At 41.3% G+C, this 23,238-nt stretch overlaps 2 protein-coding genes across 3 annotated transcripts in view; both read right to left on the reverse strand.

The window, feature by feature from the left end:
• Positions 1 to 17,607, reverse strand: part of LOC135098897 (uncharacterized) — an 18,937-nt gene extending 1,330 nt beyond the window's left edge. The window contains exons 1-4 of one of the 2 annotated variants that reach the window (XR_010267481.1): positions 12,710 to 17,607; positions 11,679 to 11,842; positions 11,015 to 11,185; positions 685 to 788 (exon numbers count right to left, since the gene is read on the reverse strand). Coding sequence is in view for 1 of the 2 variants with exons in the window: in XM_064001307.1 (XP_063857377.1) it covers positions 761 to 788; positions 11,015 to 11,185; positions 11,679 to 11,842; positions 12,710 to 12,928 (582 nt within the window). In the remaining variant the exon portion in view is untranslated. Of the gene's footprint in view, positions 1 to 229; positions 789 to 11,014; positions 11,186 to 11,678; positions 11,843 to 12,709 lie in introns of those variants that run through there. The other variant, XM_064001307.1, reaches the window with a different exon arrangement.
• Positions 17,608 to 19,411: 1,804 nt separating this feature from the next.
• Positions 19,412 to 22,870, reverse strand: LOC135098909 (KRAB-A domain-containing protein 2-like). The gene is made up of 3 exons (XM_064001319.1): positions 21,336 to 22,870; positions 20,689 to 20,708; positions 19,412 to 19,689 (listed from the first exon to the last, which is right to left on the reverse strand). Exons 1-3 carry the CDS (start codon positions 22,865 to 22,867, stop codon positions 19,412 to 19,414), a joined length of 1,830 nt encoding a protein of 609 aa, XP_063857389.1. The 5' UTR covers positions 22,868 to 22,870.
• Positions 22,871 to 23,238: the final 368 nt, after the last annotated feature.

Genomic DNA, 23,238 nt, shown 5'->3' on the forward strand with positions numbered 1-23,238 from the left:
ATACGAATAAGAGTCTGCATCCAGCATTTGAAGAAACTGCATAAACAATATAAAAATATTTCATTCATGCTGGCTAATATTAGGCACTGATTTAGTGTTGTCATAAGCTCAATAGTTTTTTGCACTCCGATTGGTATATATATATATATATATATATATATATATATATATATATATATATATATATATATATATATATATATATATATATATATTTATGCAAGCCCAGTGACACATCATGAAGAGTTAAGACCGCTAAACAGAGAGGGAAACCTGTGACCATAGTCCTCATGAGTAAATAAAAAAAACTTATGTCCGTAGATATGCAAAATAACTTATTTGCTGATTGTACTACATGTAGCCCTTCATCTCTCAAATTATAATGCAATATTTTTCAGGCACCAAAGATTTTTCAAGGGGAGTGCATTAATGATGCATATATCGAGTTTGTCTAAATCTGAAATGTTTGAGGTGCATTTATCACATTTAAACCTAGTCAATTTCACATAAAGCAATGGCAATCAAGTGGAATAGAGAAGCTCCAGTGGGGAATTATATGAAACAGACATTTTCTGATGTTGCTGTATCATATGCTTAATTGCCATACTTTTAAACCTTCTGCCAATGCTAGTGATCACCTGGCCAAACAGCACCAGACAATCAAGATAGTGGGGAAGTCCTTACTTTCAAAAATCCAAAGTTCACCAAGGTTGTCAATCAGCGGGGTGGGCAAGCATGAGTGGTCACCAATGCTTACATCTCATATTCCTGCCCAACTCAGCACATCACTGACAGAAAAAAATGTATGAGAAACACGAATTTGTTTACATCTGCTGCAGTCACCATGGCAACCAGCAAAGAAGTGACAGTTTGTTGGGCTACTCCTTTATCATTTTTTGATAAGGAAATCCTCATTAACATGGTAAAAGAGCATATTAATGTAATAAATAACAAGAACACAAAGTTTTATACAGTAAACAAGAAGGCAATGGAGTGGCTAAGAAGTTTTGTGATGAGTGGGCATCACAAGACTCACCAGTACGTGAGGAAAATGTGAAAAAAACATCAGAAATGGATGTGAAACATTGTTTGACATTGTTTATGATGTTATATAATGCATGGCAATATGAACTGGGTGACATTGATGTCTGTGTGTGTGTGTGTGTGTGTGTGTGTGTGTGTGTGTGTGTGTGTGTGTGTATTTACCTAGTTGTATTGTACAGGGCACGAGCCAAAGTTCATTTTGTCCTGTCTCCATAACCATGCTTATTCAGTTTCTCTTTAAACATGTGTACACCGTTTGCCAAAACCACTTCTTTCTTCAAATCATTCCAGATTTCAAGAGTTCGATACGGGAAACTATTTCTTGATGTAGCTCAAACATCCACTCTTTATTTTATTCTCAAACAGATGAGAAACACTGTTTATGAAGTTATATAATGTATGACGTGAATAGGGTGATGTTGGTATCTGTGTGTGTGTGTGTGTGTGTGTGTGTGTGTGTGTGTGTGTGTGTGTGTGTGTGTGTGTGTGTGTGTGTGTGTGTGTGTGCGTGTGCATTGTACAGGGCACGAGCCAAAGTTTATTTTGTCCTGTCTCCATAACCATATTTATCCAGTTTCTCTTTAAACATGTGTACACTGTTTGCCACAACCACCTCTTCCTTCAAATCATTCCAGATTTCAATAGTTTGATACAGGAAGCTGCATTTCTTGGTGCCGCTCAAACATCCACTCTTCTTTATTTTCTTCCCATGTCCCCTCGCCCATCTCTCTCCCTCCTCCATCTGTGATAGCAAGTCAATTCTGTCTATTCTTCCTATATTGTTTACTAATTTGTACATTGTTATCAGGTCTCCTCTTACTCTTCTCTCTTGTAGCGTTGGTAATCACATCTCTTCAAGTCTTTCTTCATAGCTTAAGTCTTTCAGTTCTGGTACCATCTTTGTTGCTATCCTCTGTATTCTTTCCAGTTTCTGTATATCTTTTTTTCCTATTTGGAGCCCAAACTAACGCTGCGTGCTCCAATTTAGGTTATATCATTCTTGTTATAATTTTCTTCATTATTTCACTATCTAAATAGTTAAATGCCACCCTAATGTCTGTTAAAAAGCTGTATGTAGAGCCAAACATTATGTTTATGTGCCTTCTTTTTCTTCATGAATTTTTTGTTATTATTTCTCTTCCCATTTTGTAATTCAATGAAGATATCTTTTTACTTTTTCCTATTTCCAACACATGGCATTTTCTGGCATTGAATTCTAGTTTCCATCTTTGGCTCTATATATGTATCTTGTCAATATCCTTTTGTAACTCCTTGCAGTCATTTTCATCCTTTACTATTTTCATTATTTTTGCATCATCAGCAAAAAGGTTTATATAACTATTTAGATCCTCTGTCATATCATTTACATATATTTGAAACATAATAGGTGCCAACACAGATCCTTGTGGTACCTCACTTGTCACTTTGCGCCAACTTGAATTAGTGTCTCTGATTACTGTTCTCAATTCCTTCCCTTGTCAATAATCTTCTGTCTATCTCAACATTGTTCCCTTTAGCCCTCCTTCATTCTCTGACTTCCACATAAGACTTTTGTGTGGAACTTTATCAAATGCTTTTTTAGAGATCCAGGTGTACTGCACAAACCCATCCATCCCTCTCTTGCACTCCATCTATTACTCTTGTATGGAAGCTCAGTAGATTTGTGACACAGGATATCCCTTTCCTGAATCCAAATTGCTTTTCTGTAATTATCTTTTCATCTTCTAAATACTGCACCCATCTGTCTTTAATTACTATTTCACAAAGCTTGCTTACAATACTTGTTAGTGACACTAGTCTGTAATTCAATGGTTCCATTTAACTTCCCTGTTTGTATATTGGGACTTTGTTAGCTCTTTTCCATTCCCTTGGTACTTTTCCTTCTCTCAACAAGCTGTTAATTATATCCCATATGGGTTTTTCCATTTGTTCTCTGCATTCTTTTAATATCCATCCATTTACTTGATCTGGTCCCACAGCTTTTCTAACATCCAGCTCTTCAGCAGTTTCTTGATTTGTTGTCTCTTTACTTGTATTTCCTGTATTCCCTCATTCTGTGATACCACTTTCAGTGCCACAAAATCAGTTTCCTTTGTAAATGTGGACTGAAAACTCTCATTCATTAGTTCACTCATCTCCTCAGTAGTTTCATAAATTCTTCCTTCTCTTCTTAACTTGTTTATGTCATCCCTATGTTTCATTTTCCTGTTTATGTATCTGTAGAAGAGTTTGGGCTCTTCCTTGCATTTTCTTATTATCTCACTTTCAAAATTTCTTTCTTCTTCTTTTCTTATTATACCATATTCATTCCTTGCCTTTCTGTATTCTTCCCTAGTATTTGTGTTCAGTTGTCTCATCATTTCCTCCAAGCCCTGTCCTTTTTCCTTTTTGCTTCTACTCACCTGCCATTATACCATTCATGCTTCCAAATTTACACTTTATAACTTGGCACAAACTGTTGCACCCCCTCTCTATACTTACTCAAAAATATCTCATTTTTCTTGCACTACTTTACCTTTAAATAGTTCTTCCCAGTTAATTTCTCCATAAAATTTATTAAGTTCTGCAAAGTTTACCTTAGAATAGTTCTGTCTCCCATTTCAAAATTGTTAATTCCTGTGCAACACTTTTTCCTCCTGTGGCATTATTTCTATTGTCACATGATCACTTCTTCCCAGTGGACTCAGACAATGTATACTTGGTCTACTTTCTGGGATTTTTTGTAAACACTAAGTCCAACTGTGATGGTTCTTCTTCTTTGTATCTTGTAAGTTCGTTCACCCACTGTCTCATTGTATTCACCATCATGGTAAGCATGGTATGCTGGTGATATCACCATGCACTTTTTCACGTCTTTTCGTAGACGTCCAACCCTTCAGGAAGAAAACAGTTCATGCAGGGAAGCCACACAACGCCTGACTTCTGATCTCTCAAAAATTTCTGATCGGAGTAAAGCAAACTTGGTATTGTTCAATGCCTCAAAAACTCAATTCCTCCATCTATCAACTCAACACAACCTTCCAGACAACTATCCCCTCTTCTTCAATGACACTCAACTGTCCCCCTCTTCTACACTGAACATCTTTACTTATATTCTGAACTGGAAACTTCACATCTCATCTCTAGCTAAAACATCTTCTATGAAGTTAGGTGTTCTGAGACATCTCCGTTATTTTTTCTCACCCTTCCAGCTACTAACTCTGTACAGGAGCCTTATCTGTCTATGTATGGAGTATGATTCACATGTCTGGGGGATTCCACTCATACCAGTCTTCTAGACAGGATGGAATCAAAAGCTTTTCATCTCATCAACTCTCTTCTGTCTTCAGCCTCTTTCTCATTGCTGCAATGTTGCATCTCTAGCTGTCTTCTACCACTATTTTCATGCTAATTGCTCTTCTGATCTTGCTAACTGCACGTCTCCCCTCCTCCCATGGCCTCACTGCACAAGACTTGTTTCTCTCACCCCTGTTCTGTCCACCTCTCTAATGCAAGAGTTAACCAGTATTCACAGGAGGAGGCAGTAGACACCTGCCGAAACGATAATTACTCCCAGTGAGGTCTAAAGCACTGTTCAGGGGGTGCTGTGAACTTATCATTAAACCCAGCTGTGACCTCACTGAACGTTTCCCTTTGTGTCTCACAACACAAGGGGGTAGTCACAGCCTGCCCTCTAAAGACAACTCTCTTCCTCCACACAAAACTACAAGCACCTAATAACACACACACCCTTCACTCCAAAAATTTTAAAATCATGGCGACTCCTACACCAGCCTCGGAGTCCCCATCTGGGGAGGGGACCATAAATGTCCCCAGGTCGGACTGCCTTTCCGTCGACGACCCTAAGTGTCTTGACACCCCCCCCCCCTCAACTTTTTCTTCATTAACTTCTGCAACATTCGCAGTCTAAGTTCTAATTTTCAATCTGTAGAACACCACCTCTCCTCTTCTAAACCTCATCTTCTTTTCCTCACTGAAACTCAGGTGTCTGAGGCAACTGACAGTAGCCCCTTTTCTGTTCCTTCCTACTTTCTCTATCCTCATTTTCGATCCAAAGCTGGATGCTGCGTTTACGTGCGCAATGACTTAACCTGCTCTCGTGCCCACGCTCTTGAATCTTCCGAGTTTTCCACCATCTGGCTACGACTACAGAGTCATTCTCATACTAAATTTATCTGTGCTGTATACCTCTCTCCTAACTCCTCTGACTATAAGAAATTCTTTGACTACTTAACTTCCAAAATGGAGCACATTCTGACCCTCTTCCCTTTTGCAGAGATCTCCATTCTTGGAGACTTCAATGTTCACCACCAGCTTTGGCTTTCCTCTCCCTTCACTGACCATCCTGGTGAACTAGCCTACAACTTTGCTATCCTCCATGACCTAGAGCAATTGGTGCAACACCCTACTCGTATTCCTGACCGTCTTGGAGATACGCCCAACATTCTTGACCTCTTCCTGACCTCTAATCCTTCTGCTTATGCTGTCACCCTTTCTTCTCCGTTGGGCTCCTCCGATCACAATCTCATATCTTTATCTTGTCCTATCACTCCAATCCCTCCTCAGGATCCCCCTAAGCGAAGGTGCCTCTGGCGTTTTGCCTCTGCTAGTTGGGGGGACCTGAGGAGGTATTTTGCTGATTTTCCTTGGAATGACTACTGCTTTCGTGTCAGAGACCCGTCTTTGTGTGCTGAGCGCATAACAGAGGTGATAGTGTCTGGCATGGAGACGTACATTCCTCACTCTTTTTCTCGTCCTAAACCTTCTAAACCTTGGTTTAACACAGCTTGTTCTCGTGCTATACATGATAGAGAGGTGGCCCACAAAAGGTACTTAAGCCTTCCTTCACCAGAATCTCATGCACTTTATATTTCTGCCCGGAACCATGCCAAGTCTGTTCTCCAACTAGCCAAAAACTCCTTCATTAACAGAAAATGTCAAAACCTTTCAAGATCTAACTCCCCTCGTGATTTCTGGCATCAAGCCAAAAATATCTCCAATAACTTTGCTTCTTCTTCTTTCCCTCCTCTACTTCAACCAGATGGCACCACTGCTATCACATCTATTTCTAAAGCTGAACTCTTTGCTCAAACCTTTGCTAAAAACTCTACCTTGGACGATTCTGGGCTTGTTCCTCCCTCTCCTCCACCCTCTGACTACTTCATGCCACGTATTAAAATTCTTCGTAATGATGTCTTCCATGCCCTCGCTGGCCTAAACCCTCGGAAGGCTTATGGACCTGATGGGGTCCCTCCTATTTTTCTCCGAAACTGTGCCTCCGTGCTTGCACCTTGCCTAGTCAAACTCTTTCAGCTCTGTCTGTCAACATCTACCTTTCCTTCTTGCTGGAAGTTTGCCTACATTCAACCTGTTCCTAAAAAGGGTGACCGCTCTAATCCCTCAAACTACCGTCCTATTGCTTTAATTTCCTGCTTATCTAAAGTTTTTGAATCTATCCTCAACAGGAAGATTCTTAAACATCTATCACTTCACAACCTTCTATCTGATCGCCAGTATGGGTTCCGTCAAGGCCGCTCTACTGGTGATCTTCTGGCTTTCCTTACTGAGTCTTGGTCATCCTCTTTTAGAGACTTTGGTGAAACTTTTGCTGTTGCCTTGGACATATCAAAAGCTTTTGATAGAGTCTGGCACAAAGCTTTGATTTCCAAACTACCCTCCTACGGTTTCTATCCTTCTCTCTGTAACTTCATCTCAAGTTTCCTTTCTGACCGTTCTATTGCTGCTGTGGTAGACGGTCACTGTTCTTCTCCTAAATCTATTAACAGTGGTGTTCCTCAGGGTTCTGTCCTGTCACCCACTCTCTTCTTATTATTCATTAATGATCTTCTAAATCAAACTTCTAGTCCTATCCACTCCTATGCTGATGATACCACCCTGCACTTTTCCACGTCTTTTCATAGACGTCCTACCCTTCAGGAGGTAAACATATCACGCAGGGAAGAGACAGAACGCCTGACTTCTGATCTTTCTAAAATTTCTGATTGGGGCAGGGCAAACTTGGTATTGTTCAATGCCTCAAAAACTCAATTCCTCCATCTATCAACTCGACACAATCTTCCAGACAACTATCCCCTCTTCTTCAATGACACTCAACTGTCCCCCTCTTCTACACTGAACATCCTCGGTCTGTCCTTTACTTATAATCTGAACTGGAAACTTCACATCTCATCTCTAGCTAAAACAGCTTCTATGAAGTTAGGTGTTCTGAGACGTCTCCGCCAGTTTTTCTCACCCCCCCAGCTGCTAACTCTGTACAAGGGCCTTATCCGTCCATGTATGGAGTATGCTTCACATGTCTGGGGGGGTTCCACTCATACTGCTCTTCTAGACAGGGTGGAATCAAAAGCTTTTCGTCTCATCAACTCCTCTCCTCTAACTGACTGTCTTCAGCCTCTCTCTCACCGCCGCAATGTTGCATATCTAGCTGTCTTCTACCGCTATTTTCATGCCAACTGCTCTTCTGATCTTGCTAACTGCAAGCCTCCCCTCCTTCCGCGGCCTCGCTGCACAAGACTTTCTTCTTTCTCTCACCCCTATTCTGTCCACCTCTCTAACGCAAGAGTTAACCAGTATTCTCAATCATTCATCCCTTTCTCTGGTAAACTCTGGAACTCCTTGCCTGCTTCTGTATTTCCACATTCCTATGACTTGAATTCCTTCAAGAGGGAGGTTTCAAGACACTTATCCACCAATTTTTGACCACTGCTTTGACCCTTTTAAGGGACTGGCATTTCAGTGGGCATTTTTTTTATTAGATTTTTGTTGCCCTTGGCCAGTATCCTTCCTACATAAAAAAAAAAAAAAAAAAAATTTCTCAGTCAGTCACTCATCCCTTTCTCTGGTAAACTCTGGAACTCCCTGCCTGCTACTGTATTTCCACCTTCCTATGATTTGAACTCTTTCAAGAGGGAGGTTTCAAAACACATATCCTTCAATTCTTGACTACTACTTCTGACCCAATCCAGGTCTGGTATCACAGTGAGCTTTTTTTTTATTGGATTTTTGTTTCCCTTTGCCAGTGTCCCTCCTACATAAAAAAAATAAATAAGTAAATATATATGAAAAATAAGTTCACTCCATGACCCAACATTTTCTTTCACTTCCATCTTCTGCCAGTTCATTCCTTTAGTGTTGAAGCTGCCTACTAAAAGCACTTTGTTACTTTTCCTTAATCTTTCCTGTGCTATTTCTTGTTTTTAGTTGTATAGTTTTATATCCATCAGTCTCCCATGCATTAGTTTTTGGTGGTATGTACATCACAGTAACTTTCCTTTTTTTCATTTCATTTGATCTTAATCACAACACTCAAAGTTTCTGCCATTCCATCGACATATTCCACTTCCTCAACAACAATATCCTCTTTTACCAATATCATTGTTCCTCTTCCTCCCTTTCCTTTTCTGTCTCTCCTCCATGCACTACAACCTTCCTTTGCAAATTCCAACTTTATTTCCTCTTAGTATAATTTCCATTAAATAAACCACATCTGGTTTATTGTTCTTTAGATAGCCTTTAAGTTCCATTTGGCTCAACACCAAACCATCTACATTAGTATACATAATCTTTAAACTTCTGCTTGGTGTGGTATCTTTGTGGCACCATTTCCTCACTTTCATGTCCACAACTTTCCAAGCAAATCTCCTCGCTTGTTCTTGTGTTCTCTCCTCATTTTTTGACTGGGCCTCTACTCTACTACTTTCCTCTACTTTACTCTTTCAGTTTACTTCTCTCTCCTTTATTCATATTTATTCATTCCTTCTACTTTTGCCAATTTTCTTGTTCTTTGCAAGACATATTTCACTGCTGTTTGTGCCATGAATCTTATTTTCATTGGTCTTGTTCCATTTTCATTGTATTTTCCAATCCTGTAAACCTCTTCAATTTGTTCAACTATCTCCTCTCCTTCCTCCGCTACTTCTGCTATAATTTCCTTAGTCTTTTTTGCCTCTTCTTTCTCTCTAGCTATTTTCATTAGTAAGTTCTTCTCCTTGATCCCAAATACCACCACAAACATCTTTCTCTGTACAATGTCTCTCACAAGATTACTTTTTTCCTTTATTATTTTAATCAATTGCTTTTCCATGTCCTTATTGTGTTCCTGTTGCTGTTGCCTTATGATCTTATCTATATTCACCTTTTGTTGTTGTTCTCTCTCTTCTTTCCAACTTTTGACTTCTGCTGTCACTGACTCTTTCACTTTCCAACCTTAATCTCTCTCTCTCTCTCTCTCTCTTGTAAAGCTTTCTTTAACTCCTCGTTCTCTTCCTTGAGTTTCTTGATTTCTTTATAGTACTTCTTGTTTAAGTTCACTATTATTGTCACCTCTTCTCTCAGTTCTTTGTTTTCTTTTTCTCTTTCCATCTTCCTCTTCTTCATCTCTATTATATCACTGGATATCTTTTTACATTGCCACCACCCACCTCTCTCTCTCTTCCTTCCATGTCTTTATTATTGCTACTAAATTATGAATTTATCATATTTTCACATTTTCTTCAATTTTCCATATTTGTTTATTTGTATAAGCTACACTGAGGTCTTCTTCCTTGAAACCCTCAAAAATATTTGCTGTGTTCGCCACCATCTTCCTTCTTGGTATCACTGACAAGACAATGTTTACCCATACACTACTCTCCCATTCACCTTTTTGCTCACCTCCCAATTTACACTTCACTTCCCCTGCACTCACACATCACACAATTCCCTATTATAGAGACAGGACTCAAGCTCGGGCCCCCTGTACAACCAAAACTTAGGTAACTCCTTAGAGCTGCTGTGGATGTGTCCAATTAGCTGGGCAGCACAGTGTGTGTGTGTGTGTGTGTGTGTGTGTGTGTGTGTGTGTGTGTGTGTGTGTGTGTGTGTGTGTGTGTGTGTGTGTGTGTGTGTGTGTGTGTGTGTGTGTGTGTGTGTGTGTACTAACAATACAGGGTGTACCATGAATTAAGGTACATACCTTAGGATATGATAGTTCAACTAATCCTAAGTCAAAAATACTCTATACACACACATGCTGTTTGCTTTATTTTGTGAGAAATTAACCTGTAAGTTGTGTATTGTGGGAGTGGCTTCCCTGGGATCAGTCTCCTGATGATGGATAGGTGGTGGAGGCCCACAGGAATAGCCAGCAAGATCCCTTCACCTAACACCAACGGATTTCTTTCCTTTGGGGACTCATGAAATCCTTGGTGTACAAGAACAAATCACGTTACAGAGAGGAGTTGATTCACAGCATTAAGGAAGCTGCAGAGCAGATAAGGAATGACAGGAGCAAAAAGATGCACTTTGGCTATCACTTGATTGACAAGGCTTGCCATTTAAATGTCAAGATGATAACTGTCAAAGGGGATGACATTTGCAGTGAACTGCCATGTGTGTTTTAAAAAGTGGCACTGAATAACTGCTGTATTGCTGTGTTACCTGCACATTTTCTTCACTGGCACATACAAAAATTTAATCTGTTATTTGCTATTTCCTGTAAGGATTTGACTGCATACAATGTACACAAAAATTTATCACTTAATGCTACACAGCATCACGCGAGTACGTAGCGAGCCAAGGAGGGGAGGAAGGAGGCGGAGGCACACCCAGGCAAGCAGCTCCCACAACTCACAACTTAGCTACACATTAATTTCTCACAAAATAAAACAAAACACAGCATATGTGTATAGAGTATTTTCAACTTAGAATTACTTGAACTATCACACCTAAAGTGTGTACCTAAACTTGCAGGACACCCTGTGAAAACTAAGAAAAACACAACAATCTACTGCTAAAACACAGGGCATTACAAGCTTAATTCCTATACAGTTATTTCCAGTAGTCAGGATAAAGTCAGGTTACACTGGTTTAGGTAACATAAGGTAAGACTAGATTCACATGCATACACGTGCAGGCACACTATATGTACACACCAGCATATGTGAGGAACTGGTACAGCCTGTCCACGTACCTTCCTATCTTGGTCACTTCAGACGCGCCTCTTCCGGTAATGCAGACAGTGACATTCATGGGGCCGACCAGCTTAGCCTTGGAGCGACAAGTAACCTTCTCCCTTGTCAGTGTGTCACAGAGCTCCAGGTTGTCGTCCACTATATCACAGGGGACGCCTCCAACAAAGGCCCTGTTATGAGAGTTAAGGATGTGAGGTAAGGCTACAGCTTGAAATGTGCGTTCCCCAATATCCCAGTGCCTTTTCTTTATTAACAGGCTCTAATAGTGTTTGGAGCTCCCCTGATTGGAGTGGTAATTTAAAAGGCTTTAGTGGATGTTATAAGGGTTTTCAAGGGCATTTTCATGATTCAAGTAATGGTTTAATAAGGTTAGTAATAGTTTAACAGACTTTAATGGATGTTACCAGGGTTTTCAAGGGTGTTTTTACGATCAAGTAATGGTTTAATAATGCTAGTGACAGTTTAACAAGTTTCAGTGGATGTTGTCAGGGTTTGCAAGGATGTTTCTGTGATTCAAGTAATGGTTTAAAAGGGTTAATTATACTTTAACAGGTTTTAGCAGATGTTGTTATGGTTTGCAAGGGTGTTTTCATGATTCCAGTAACAGATTAAGGAAGAACAGTGATTAAAACTAAACTAAAAACTCCACAACACAACACATACTTGGTAAAAACATTCCAACTCTTAGCTTCACTGGAGACAAGATCAGTGTGGTCAAGCTTGCAGTGTTTGCTGTTGTGGAAACTGCCATGAAGATCCAAAAGAGAGCCTGGCAGTGACCAAAGAAGAGCTACTGTCTCAATAGTAGGTGACCTTGCCCAGCGATACTAAGGAGAGAGTGACACAGGAGGATGAGGAGATGAGGAGATGAGATGAGGCATGAGAGAAACATGTAGAACTGGGAGAGAAAGGGAGGAGGAGATGTGTATGAGTGCAATACATGCTGTGGGTGTAAGGGGATGACCTCTAATGAATGGAAGAAGGGAATAGAGTGCTAGAGAGAGAGAGAGAGAGAGAGAGAGAGAGAGAGAGAGAGAGAGAGAGAGAGAGAGAGAGAGAGAGAGAGAGAGAGAGAGAGAGAGAGAGAGAGAGAGAGAGAATGAGAGCATGCAAGAACAGAAATAAATGGAGAGAAGAATAGTGAAAGAGATGAGAGAATGAGTTAGTGCATGCAAATATGAGAAAACATGCATAGACAAAAATAAATGAAGGTCAGAATGATGAGAGAGAGAAGGATGAGAGGAGGAAGAGAAGAGGTAAGTGGGGAGACGAATGCTGAGAGAGAAAGAGATGAGAGAAGGAGAGAGTTGGTGTACAAATCTGGCTGTTGTAGCTACCCAAGCTGAATAAAAAGATACAAGTTAATGGTATTTTCAAAGGACACATACCACTTAAAGTTCAAAGGAATGGATGCAGATTAATTCATGTTTTACTATTTTTATTTTAGCTTAGTGAAATGAAATTACTATGGCTTATTTGAATGAAGGAAAAATGTCTCTGGAGGGGCTTGTGTCAGTGAGGAAATGGTTCACACACACACACACACACGGACTTAATCACTTTATATAGCTAAAATATACATGTGACTCAAATGTACAGGTAATGATTCTCTCTCTCTCTCTCTCTCTCTCTCTCTCTCTCTCTCTCTCTCTCTCTCTCTCTCTCTCTCTCTCTCTCTCTCTCTCCCAACCTACCAATACAGAGTGTGAGGAGTCTGGCACAGACACCCCATCCACACACACAACAATGCTGTACACTCGGGGAGCCTTGGAGTCTGCACTGCACTGCCTGAGGTAAAAGAGAACAAGAATGACAGAAAAAAATACTGGTTCATATTTACTGCAGTTCATTGCCATACACAGAAGTACAGTACAGATCAGCCTGGTTAGTGAATGTAGGTGGGTGCTGTTCATGGATATAATACTTGATATGTTGTTGTGGAGTCTCCTTATGCATTGTTGCCCGTTTATCAGCTTCTGTGCATATCTTTATTTATAATCTCTCTCTCTCTCTCTCTCTCTCTCTCTCTCTCTCTCTGTGTCTGTCTGTCTTAAAAACTCCAGTCAACTCCCAGTGCCTTCCCAAACTTACCACTGCCTCCCCAAACTCCCCACTGCCTTCCCAAACTCTCCATTGGCTTGCCAAATCCCCCATTGCCTTCCCAAACTCCCTACTGCTTTCCAAGGAGGAGGCAGTAGACACCTTCCGAAACGATAATTACTCCCAGTGAGGTGTGCAGCACTGTTCACGGGGTGCTGTGAACTTATCATTAAACCCAGCTGTGACCTCACTGAACGTTTCCCTTTGTAACTCACAACACAAGGGGGCAGTCACAGCCTGCCCTCTAAAGACAACTCTCTTCCTCCACACAAAACTACAAGCATCTAATAACACACACACCCTTCACTCAAAAATTTTAAAATCACAATGGCGACTCCTACACCAGCCTCGGAGTCCCCATCTGGGGAGGGGACCATAAATGTCCCCAGGTCGGACTGCCTTTCTGTTGATGACCCTAAGTGTCTTGACACCCCCCTCAACTTTTTCTTTGTTAACCTCTGCAACATTCGCGGTCTAAGATCTAATTTTCAATCTGTAGAACACCACCTCTCCTCTTCTAAACCTCATCTTCTTTTCCTCACTGAAACTCAGGTGTCTGAGGCAACTGACAGTAGCCCCTTTTCTGTTCCCTCCTACTTTCTCTATCCTCATTTTCGATCCAAAGCTGGATGCTGCATTTATGTGCGCAATGACTTAACCTGCTCTTGTGCCCACGCTCTTGAATCTTCTGAGTTTTCCACCATCTGGCTACGACTACGGAGTCACTCTCGTACTAAATTTATCTGTGCTGTATACCTCTCACCTAACTCCTCTGACTATAAGAAATTCTTTGACTACTTAACTTCCAAAGTGGAGCACATTCTGACCATCTTCCCTATTGCAGAGATCTCCATTCTTGGAGACTTCAGTGTTCACCACCAGCTTTGGCTTTCCTCTCCCTTCACTGACCATCCTGGTGAACTAGCCTACAACTTTGCTATCCTCCATAACCTAGAGCAATTGGTGCAACACCCTACTCGTATTCCTGACCGTCTTGGAGATACGCCCAACATTCTTGACCTTTTCCTGACCTCTAATCCTTCTGCTTATGCTGTCACCGTTTCTTCTCCGTTGGGCTCCTCCGATCACAATCTCATATCTTTATTTTGTCCTATCGCTCCAATCCCTCCTTAGGATCCCCCTAAGCGAAGGTGCCTCTGGCATTTTGCCACTGCTAGTTGGGGGGACCTGAGGAGGTATTTTGCTGATTTTCCTTGGAATGACTACTGCTTCCATGTCAGAGACCTGTCTTTGTGTGCTGAGCGCCTAACAGAGGTGATAGTGTCTGGCCTGGAGGCGTACATTCCTCACTCTTTTTCTCGTCCTAAACCTTCTAAACCTTGGTTTAACACAGCTTGTTCTCGTGCTATACATGATAGAGAGGTGGCCCACAAAAGGTACTTAAGCCTTCCATCACCAGAATCTCATGCACTTTATATTTCTACCCGGAACCATGCCAATTCTGTTCTCCAACTAGCCAAAAACTCCTTCATTAACAGAAAATGTCAAAACCTTTCAAGATCTAACTCCCCTCGTGATTTCTGGCATCTAGCCATAAATATCTCCAATAACTTTGCTTCTTCTTCTTTCCCTCCTCTATTTCAACCAGATGGCACCACTGCTATCACATCTATTTCTAAAGCTGAACTCTTCACTCAAACCTTTGCTAAAAACTCTACCTTGGACAATTCTGGGCTTGTTCCTCCCTCTCCTCCACCCTCTGACTACTTCATACCACGTATTAAAATTCTTCACAATGATGTTTTCCATGCCCTCGCTGGCCTAAACCCTCAGAAGACTTATGGACCTGATGGGGTCCCTCGTATTGTTCTCCAAAACTGTGCCTCCGTGCTTGCACCTTGCCTAGTCAAACTCTTTCAGCTCTGTCTGTCAACATCTACCTTTCCTTCTTGCTGGAAATTTGCCAACATTCAACCTGTTCCTAAAAAGGGTGACCGTTCTAATCCCTCAAACTACCGTCCTATTGCTTTAATTTCCTGCCTATCTAAAGTTTTTGAATCTATCCTCAACAGAAAGATCCTTAAACATCTATCACTTCACAACCTTCTATCTGATCGCCAGTATGGGTTCCGTCAAGGCCGCTCTACTGGTGATCTTCTGGCTTTCCTTACTGAGTCTTGGTCATCCTCTTTTAGAGATTTTGGTGAAACTTTTGCTGTTGCCTTGGACATATCAAAAGCTTTTGATAGAGTCTGGCACAAAGCTTTGATTTCCAAACTACCCTCCCTCTGTTTGAATTATAATTACTTCTGCCATTCCTTCTCCCATTTCAACATCTTCTGTGTGTGTGTGTGTGTGTGTGTGTGTGTGTGTGTGTGTGTGTGTGTGTGTGTGTGTGTGTGTGTGTGTGTGTGTGTGTGTGTGTGTGTGTGAGAGAGAGAGAGAGAGAGAGAGAGAGAGAGAGAGAGAGAGAGAGAGAGAGAGAGAGAGAGAGAGAGAGAGAGAGAGAGAGAGAGAGAGAGAGAGAGAGAGAGAGAGAGAGAGAGAGAAAGGTGACAGGCCACTAAGGCACAATATGCACAATGCACACATTGACCTGACCCTCTGATGTGCAAGGTCATGCCGCCCCGTCACTCAGCACACTGGGGCTTCTGCCAATAATGGATGCCCCCAAGTCTGTACCTGAGAGGTCATAACAGGTCACATAAGAGATGACATAAAAGAAGTCATACAATTATGAACAAATTTACAAGATTATAGTAAAAATTTTCAGATGTTTTTAAGTGTGTGTGTGTGTGTGTGTGTGTGTGTGTGTGTGTGTGTGTGTGTGTGTGTGTGTGTGTGTGTGTGTGTGTGTGTGTGTGTGTGTTTCCAGATTTCTGCAGTACTTTGCAGGAAACTGTTCTTCTTAATATCCTCCTACACACACCCTTCTTCTTCATCTTCTCATGCCCTCTCGTGCTTCTAGTCTCTCACCACCAAATTACTCTGGTCCAATTTTTCACTGTCCAACAAAATCCAATATAAGGCCATCAGATCACCTCTCTCTCTTCTCTCTTCCAAGGGTGGGTAGGTTTAGTTTTAGTCTCTCTTCATATGATAAGTCTGATAGGGTCAGAGGCAACTTTGTCGCTGCTCATTGTATTCTTTCTAATTTCTTTATGTCCCTTTTAGTGCTGGGAGACCACATCGCTGCTGCATATTTCAAACTAGGTCTTATCATTGTCAGTTACATCCCTAATCATCTCTTCATCCAGGTAGTTGAATGTTGTTCTTATGTTTCTCACCAGATTATATGTTTCCCCTGTCTTTCTTCTTACATGTACCTCTGAGGACAACTTATCAGTGACAGTAATTCCAAGGTCTTTCTCTTCACTCTTCACTTTTATTTCCTCATTACCCAATTTATAACTGAAGACTGGCATCACACAATTATGCCCAAACTTCAACACTCCTCATCTTTTTATGTTAAACTCCATTTTCCAAGTGTCACTCCAATCCCAAATCACATTCAGATCTCCCTGTAGAGCTTCACAATCCTCTGTCCTCTCCACTTTTCCCATCAATTTTGCATCATCAGCAAATAGACTCATGTAACTATTCACCCCTTCCATCACATCATTCACACAGGTAGCAAACATGACTGGTGGTAGTACTGAACCCTGCAGAACACCACTAATTACCTCTCTCCATGATGACTTTTTATCTTTGACCACTGTTCTCATTTCCCTTCCTCTCAGAAAGTCACTGATCCAATGTAGGAGTGCTCCTCTCAGCCCACCAGACATTTCTCATTTCCACAACAGTCTGCTGTGGGGCACCTTATCAAAATAAACACAATCTGCCCATCCCTCTCTTTCTTGTACCATATCTATGACTGGATTAGAAGCATCTTAAATTTGTTATACATGACCTTCCTTTCCTAAATCTGAATTGTCTGTCTATTAATATTTCTCTCTTTTCCAGATATTCACTCCATCTTTGTTTCACTATTCTTTGGCCCAATTTTGCCACTACACTTGTTAATGATGCTGGTCTATAATTAAATGGTTCTTCTTTGCTTCCACTCTTATATATGGGGACTATACCTGCTTTTTTCCCAATGTTGGGCACCACTCCTTCCCTTAATGAAGTTATGATGAGTTTGTAAATCATGTGTGCAGGTTGATCTCTGCATTCCTTCACCACCCAATCAGACACTCCATCAGGTCCCTGTGCCTTCCTCACATCCAAGTCTTCCATCATTATTCTTACCTCATCCACTGTTACCTCAATCTCACTCACTCTTCTACTTTCACATCTGCCGTCACCAGTCTACCAAATGTTCCCTCTCCAGTGAAGACACTGAAAGAAGTCATTCAAAACCTCTGCAATTTGTGCTTCTTCTTCAACATGTTTGCCATTTATTTTCAGTTTGTTGAACCCATTCTTATTCTTCATTTTACCATTCTATAGAACATCCTTGGTTCATCCTTACATGTCTATAATGTCTTTTCATGAATTCTTTATTTCTTCCCTCCTTAGAGTATTCATTTATCTCCCTTTTATATGCTGACTCCACTCACACTCACTTACATACTGCTCATCTACCCTCCCTCCCTCCTCCTCCCTTTCTTCCATCTCTCCCATAACTCCTCTGCTTTTCCTTCCTTCTCCCTTGTCTCCATATCTCCACTTACCTCTTTCTCTTCTCTCTCCCTAACCCAGCCACTCTCTCTCTCTCTCTCTCTCTCTCTCTCTCTCTCTCTCTCTCTCTCTCTCTCTCTCTCTCTCTCTCTCTCTCTCTCTCTCCCACACACACACACTTTTTTTCCATCTGGTTTCTTCTGCAACATGAAAACCACATCCTTCTGATATTAGTACTTAATTCTCCTCAGAGCCGCCACCACCACCACCACCACCACCACCACCACTGCCACAACCACTATCATTATTTTCACCTTTATCTTTACTCAGGTGGTGTTGTTGTGGTCTCCAGGGGCATTTTCATGAGTGACAAAGCAAGGATTTTGCAAGAGAAAAAGAAAATGCCCCATGAGAATTTTGGTGATCATCTGTATGGCCTTTGAAAATGTTTTTTTAATGAGAAAGCAAAGCATTAAGAATACGAACAAGATAGAATTAAGCTAACACAGGAAGCTGGTAAGTTAGTTTGTTGTATACTAAATGCAAGGTCTTGTTTCTGGAAAGTTGTGCTTCAGGTTCAAACCAGTGACTATCAAGATTAACACATGTTCCTCACAAAACTTTTCCTACAGTGCAGTATACTATAATAGACACAAACACATACAAAAATAAATATTACTACTACTACTTTTCTCCTGTAAGAGGGCCACTGGCCAGGGGCAACAAAAATTTTGAATAAAAAAAGAATAAAAAGCCCCAGTTTTACTACTACTCCAGTAGTAGTAAAACTATATAGACTACAGACAAATGAGTAGTAAATACAACATCAAATCAATCCTTTAGGACCAAACCTAGGCATGTTAATACATCACTGCAATTCTGTCTGCTGCTGATCCCGTCATACAGAATCCATTAGCTATTTGTGGTGGGTTCCCACGGCAGAGGCTTCACGCAGCAGCAGCACCACCACACGAGTAGCAGGCACACGCACCACACTCAGCCAGGAATGCACTTTCCAAGGCAACTGTGGATAATGAATAAAGAAAAAATAATAATTAGCCTTGAATTGATTTTCCAGAGCACCTGTGAACAGAGAAGAAATGAAAAGAATAGTAAATACTTCACAATAGTAAATGTGGCTACATTTCAACATATTTTTTACCTGGCTGGTCTCACAAGAGAGAACCCCTTCAGGGCCAGTTCAGGGTCAGCTCACCAGCACTATCAAAAAGACACCAAAGTCTGTACATGCTTATCTAACTGCCTGGCAAGTGTGCCATCAGCCCAAGATAAATAATAAATCTGACTAGCAGCACAGCGTATATGTCACCAGCAAGAATCAAACAGATGTACACCTGAGAAGTTGGACAAACTGTACCTAAAACCATCAACAGAATTAGATTCAGGCACACTGTTAGCAAGAAAATTCCAGATTTTCATCACTCTGAGAAAAATGTGTGTCTGGCATCACAACAACTATAAGGAATGCTGACAGAAGTGGCTCAGATGAACAGGTCTGCTGCATTAACTGTATGGACGGCCTCTAGTGCTGACAGCAGTGGCCGAGGTGTACAAGTCTGTTGCATTAATTTGTATGGATGGCCTCTAGTGCTGACAGTAGTGGCTGAGGTGTACAAGTCTGTTGCATTAATTTGTATGGATGGCCTCTAGTGCTGACAGCAGTGGCCGAGGTGTACAAGTCTGTTGCATTAATTGTATGGATGGCTTCTAGTGCTGACAGAAGTGGCTGAGATGAACAAGTCTGTTGCATTAATTGTATGGATGGCCTCTAGTGCTGATAGAAGTGGCTGAGGTGTACAAGTCTGTTGCATTAATTTGTATGGATGGCCTCTAGTGCTGACAGTAGTGGCTGAGATGAGCAGGTCTGTTGTATTAATTGTATGGATGGCCTCTAGTGCTGACACAAGGGGGCTGAGGTGAACAGTGATTGGGGAAAGTCCATGAAAGTCTCCAAGAATGGAGATCTCTGCAAAAGGGAAGAGGGTCAGAATGTGCTCCACTTTGGAAGTTAAGTAGTCAAAGAATTTCTTATAGTCAGAGGAGTTAGGTGAGAGATATACAGCATAGATAAATTTTGTTTGAGAGTGACTCTGTAGTCGTAGCCAGATGGTGGAAAACTCGGAAGATTCAAGAGCGTGGGCACAAAAGCATGTTAAGTCATTGCACACATAAAGGCAACATCCAGCTTTGGATCGAAAATGAGGATAGAGAAAGTAGGAGGGAACAGAAAAGGGGCTACTGTCAGTTGTCTCAGACACCTGATTTTCAGGGAGGAAAAGAAGATGAGGTTTAGAAGAGGAGAGGTGGTGTTCTACAGATTGAAAATTAGATCTTAGACTGTGAATGTTGCAGAAGTTAATGAAGAGAACGTTGAGGGGGGTGTCAAGACACTTAAGGTCATTGACAGAAAGGCAGTCCGACCTAGGCACATTTATGGTCCCCTCCCCAGATGGGGACTCGGAGGCTGGTGTAGGAATCGCCATGATGATTTTGAAATTTTTGAGTGAAGGGTGTGTGTGTTTTTAGGTGCTTGTAGTTTTGTGTGGAGGAAGAGAGTTGTCTTTAGAGGGCAGGCTGTGACTGCCTCCTTGTGTTGTGAGACACAAAGGGAAATGTTCAGTGAGGTCACAGCTGGGTTTAATGATAAGTTCACAGCACACCCTGAATAGTGCTTTAGACCTCACTGGGAGTAATTATCGTTTTGGCAGGTGTCTACTGCCTCCTTCTATAACTAATGTCAAGGTTTGTCACACTGTTTTCTTATGTAATACCAGTAACCAATTGCAGTCACATGAAAATCAATAAAATACATGGTTGGGTAAACATGTAATGCAATAATACTATATACCTGGGAATCTGAAGCAGTAGCTGAGGATCACTCCATTCACATCACAAACAAGTTGGATTTTCAGAGGGAGTGATAGCTTTTCCAGTTAAAGTAAAGGGCCTCGTCCACTCTTCGGGCCTTGATGGCAATGTGGGTGCCTGTGCACACAAAAGAATGTATTGGATGATCATGATACACAGTAGCTACATATATATATATATATATATATATATATATATATATATGTTACGCATAATGTGGACAATTGCCTAATGTGAACATTAGGCAGAAAATTGCCTAATGTGTACATCAAGCAAGTAGGTTGCGTAAAGTTTACAAATTGTTAACATTAGGCAAAAAATGCCTATTGTTCAAATTATGCAGCTCAATTTTGCCCAATGTGAATAAGGAAAACATAATTAATTAATGCAATATTAGTATAAGTAAAATAGGTCAATCGATCTCAGGGTTCAGTTGAGTCCAATCACAAATTTTTGCATGATCTGCCTGGGTGACAGCGCGAGTTGCATTTAATTTCTTTTCTTAGGCAGCTGCACCTTCCTGATGTACATTGAGTAGTACATTGACACTTTGTATAACCTTGCCCACCAGTGGCTCTTGCTGTTGCTGTTCTCATCGATAGGCAGATATCAGGAACCTCTTCAGACTTTATAAGGGTCTGTTTGATCCCACTTAGGTCAGCTGGTGTAAATTTTGTTCTAATAATTCCCTCCCGACAACCTACAGTGTATAGTCCTTCTTCTTCCTTAAGGATGACTACTAACAGATTTTTTGGATCTGTTGGACCACGATCGACATCTGGAACCCTCAGCGTAGCACACTGACCAATGGACAATGGCTTAAGCAGGTTTTTGCCGCGTCTTGTCATCCGTGCTGCTGCCTTTGATTGTCCTATATTAGCTGCAACACGGATCTTTTGGAAATTCGTAGCTACTGTCTCTGCCCGTGTCTCTGCTTCTGCCTCTTCCCCTGCCTCTGCCTCTGCACCTGTCTCTGCTTCTGCCTCTGCCCCTGTCTGTGCTTCTTCTTCTGCCTCTAACTCTGTTGCTGCTTCTGCTTCTGCACCTGTCTCTGCTTCTGCCTCTGACCTCCCTGCCCATGTCTCTGCTTCTGCTTCTGTCTCTGCCCCTGTCTGTGCTTCTTCTTCTGCCTCTGCCCCTGTTGCTGCTTCTGCCTCTGCACCTGTCTCTGCTTCTGCCTCAGTCTCTGCTTCCAGAAATGACTCGAGATCTTCCTCGGTGAATATATTACAAAAAGCTGTACTTGGCACGATAGATGATGCTAATCCAACTTGCGGATCTAGTCCAAATGTAACTTTAAAAGGACTGTGGCCAGTTGTTTCATGCTGACTGATATTAACTTGCCACTGAACAAACTTAAGACCTACTGACCACTTTTTGCTGTTATTTTCCCTCATCCAAATGGTTAGTTTGTCCTGGATCACACCGTTTAGACGTTCAACAGCTCCTTGGCTTTGAGGATGACGTGGGCGTCCAGTCACCAGCTTCAGCTCTGGCCATAGCATTGAAAGCTCGGTGATGATGGCATTCACAAACTCCCGTCCGTTGTCGGAATGTAAAATAGCAGGTGCTCCAAATGTCAGAAATATATCTAGAAGGTTCGCTGCGACTTCCTCTGCTCTTTTTGATGTCAGTGGACGCAACACACAAAATTTGCTGAAATGATTTACATATGTCATGATGTACTTAAAGTTTCCATCAGGTAATGTTTGAAAATTTATAAGATCTATCTGGCATCTAGAATGGATATCATGACTGCGTACCGGTTTTACTACCAAACCCTTTGGAGTTTTTCTGGCTTTCTTTTGATGACAGTGCTCACAGAATGAAATGTAGAGGTAGCATACTTCTTGTGTGATGTTTGACCATTTCTTTCTCACTTCTGCAATTGTTTTCTTGCCACCTCCATGGCCAATAGCTTCATGAGCTGTTTTAATAATACCAAACACTTCTTCTACACATGCAACAAACTTAAATTCATGTTCACTGGTATCTTTTCTTTTGCGAATAAGTCGGTCAGCATTGCCAACACGCAGAACTTCATAGCGTTTCTTGAGGTTATAGTCAAATGTAGACTGGGCTCCAGAAGAATTGATTCTTAACAAATCCTGCAACCACTGATCACGCTGGAGAGCGGGCTGGATGACAGCATTTTCAGCCTTGCCTTGCAGCGTTTGACGCAGCTGAAGTTCAAAAGCAGCTTGATCCATAGTGCATAAACTGTAATAGATAGAAAAGTTTAGTAATTTACAAAGAAAATATAGAGAAAAAAACATCAGCGAACCCACACAGTAATCAGAAATCCATAAGTTTAGAAAGATTTAGCATCACACTCACTTTACTTCGCGTTTTAGCGCCACTTTACTTCGCGTTTTAGCGCCACTCACTATGCTTCTCGTTTGAAAGAATTTGCACGCACCTGCTCACAACAACTCGGTTATAACAAACCCAAAGCTTCGAACAACATCTTTGCTCACAACAACTCGGTAACAGACCCAAAGTTTCGAACAACATTCGAACAAAACTGTAGACACTGGTTTGTCATTCAATTCACATTAGGCAAAATACCCTTGCCTAATTTGAAAATCATGCCTAAAGTGGACATTAAGCAAGTAAGTTGCCTATTGTCAACATCGTGCAAACAAAT

The sequence above is a fragment of the Scylla paramamosain genome, unplaced genomic scaffold (assembly GCF_035594125.1).
Source record: "Scylla paramamosain isolate STU-SP2022 unplaced genomic scaffold, ASM3559412v1 Contig91, whole genome shotgun sequence".
NCBI lineage: Eukaryota > Metazoa > Arthropoda > Malacostraca > Decapoda > Portunidae > Scylla > Scylla paramamosain.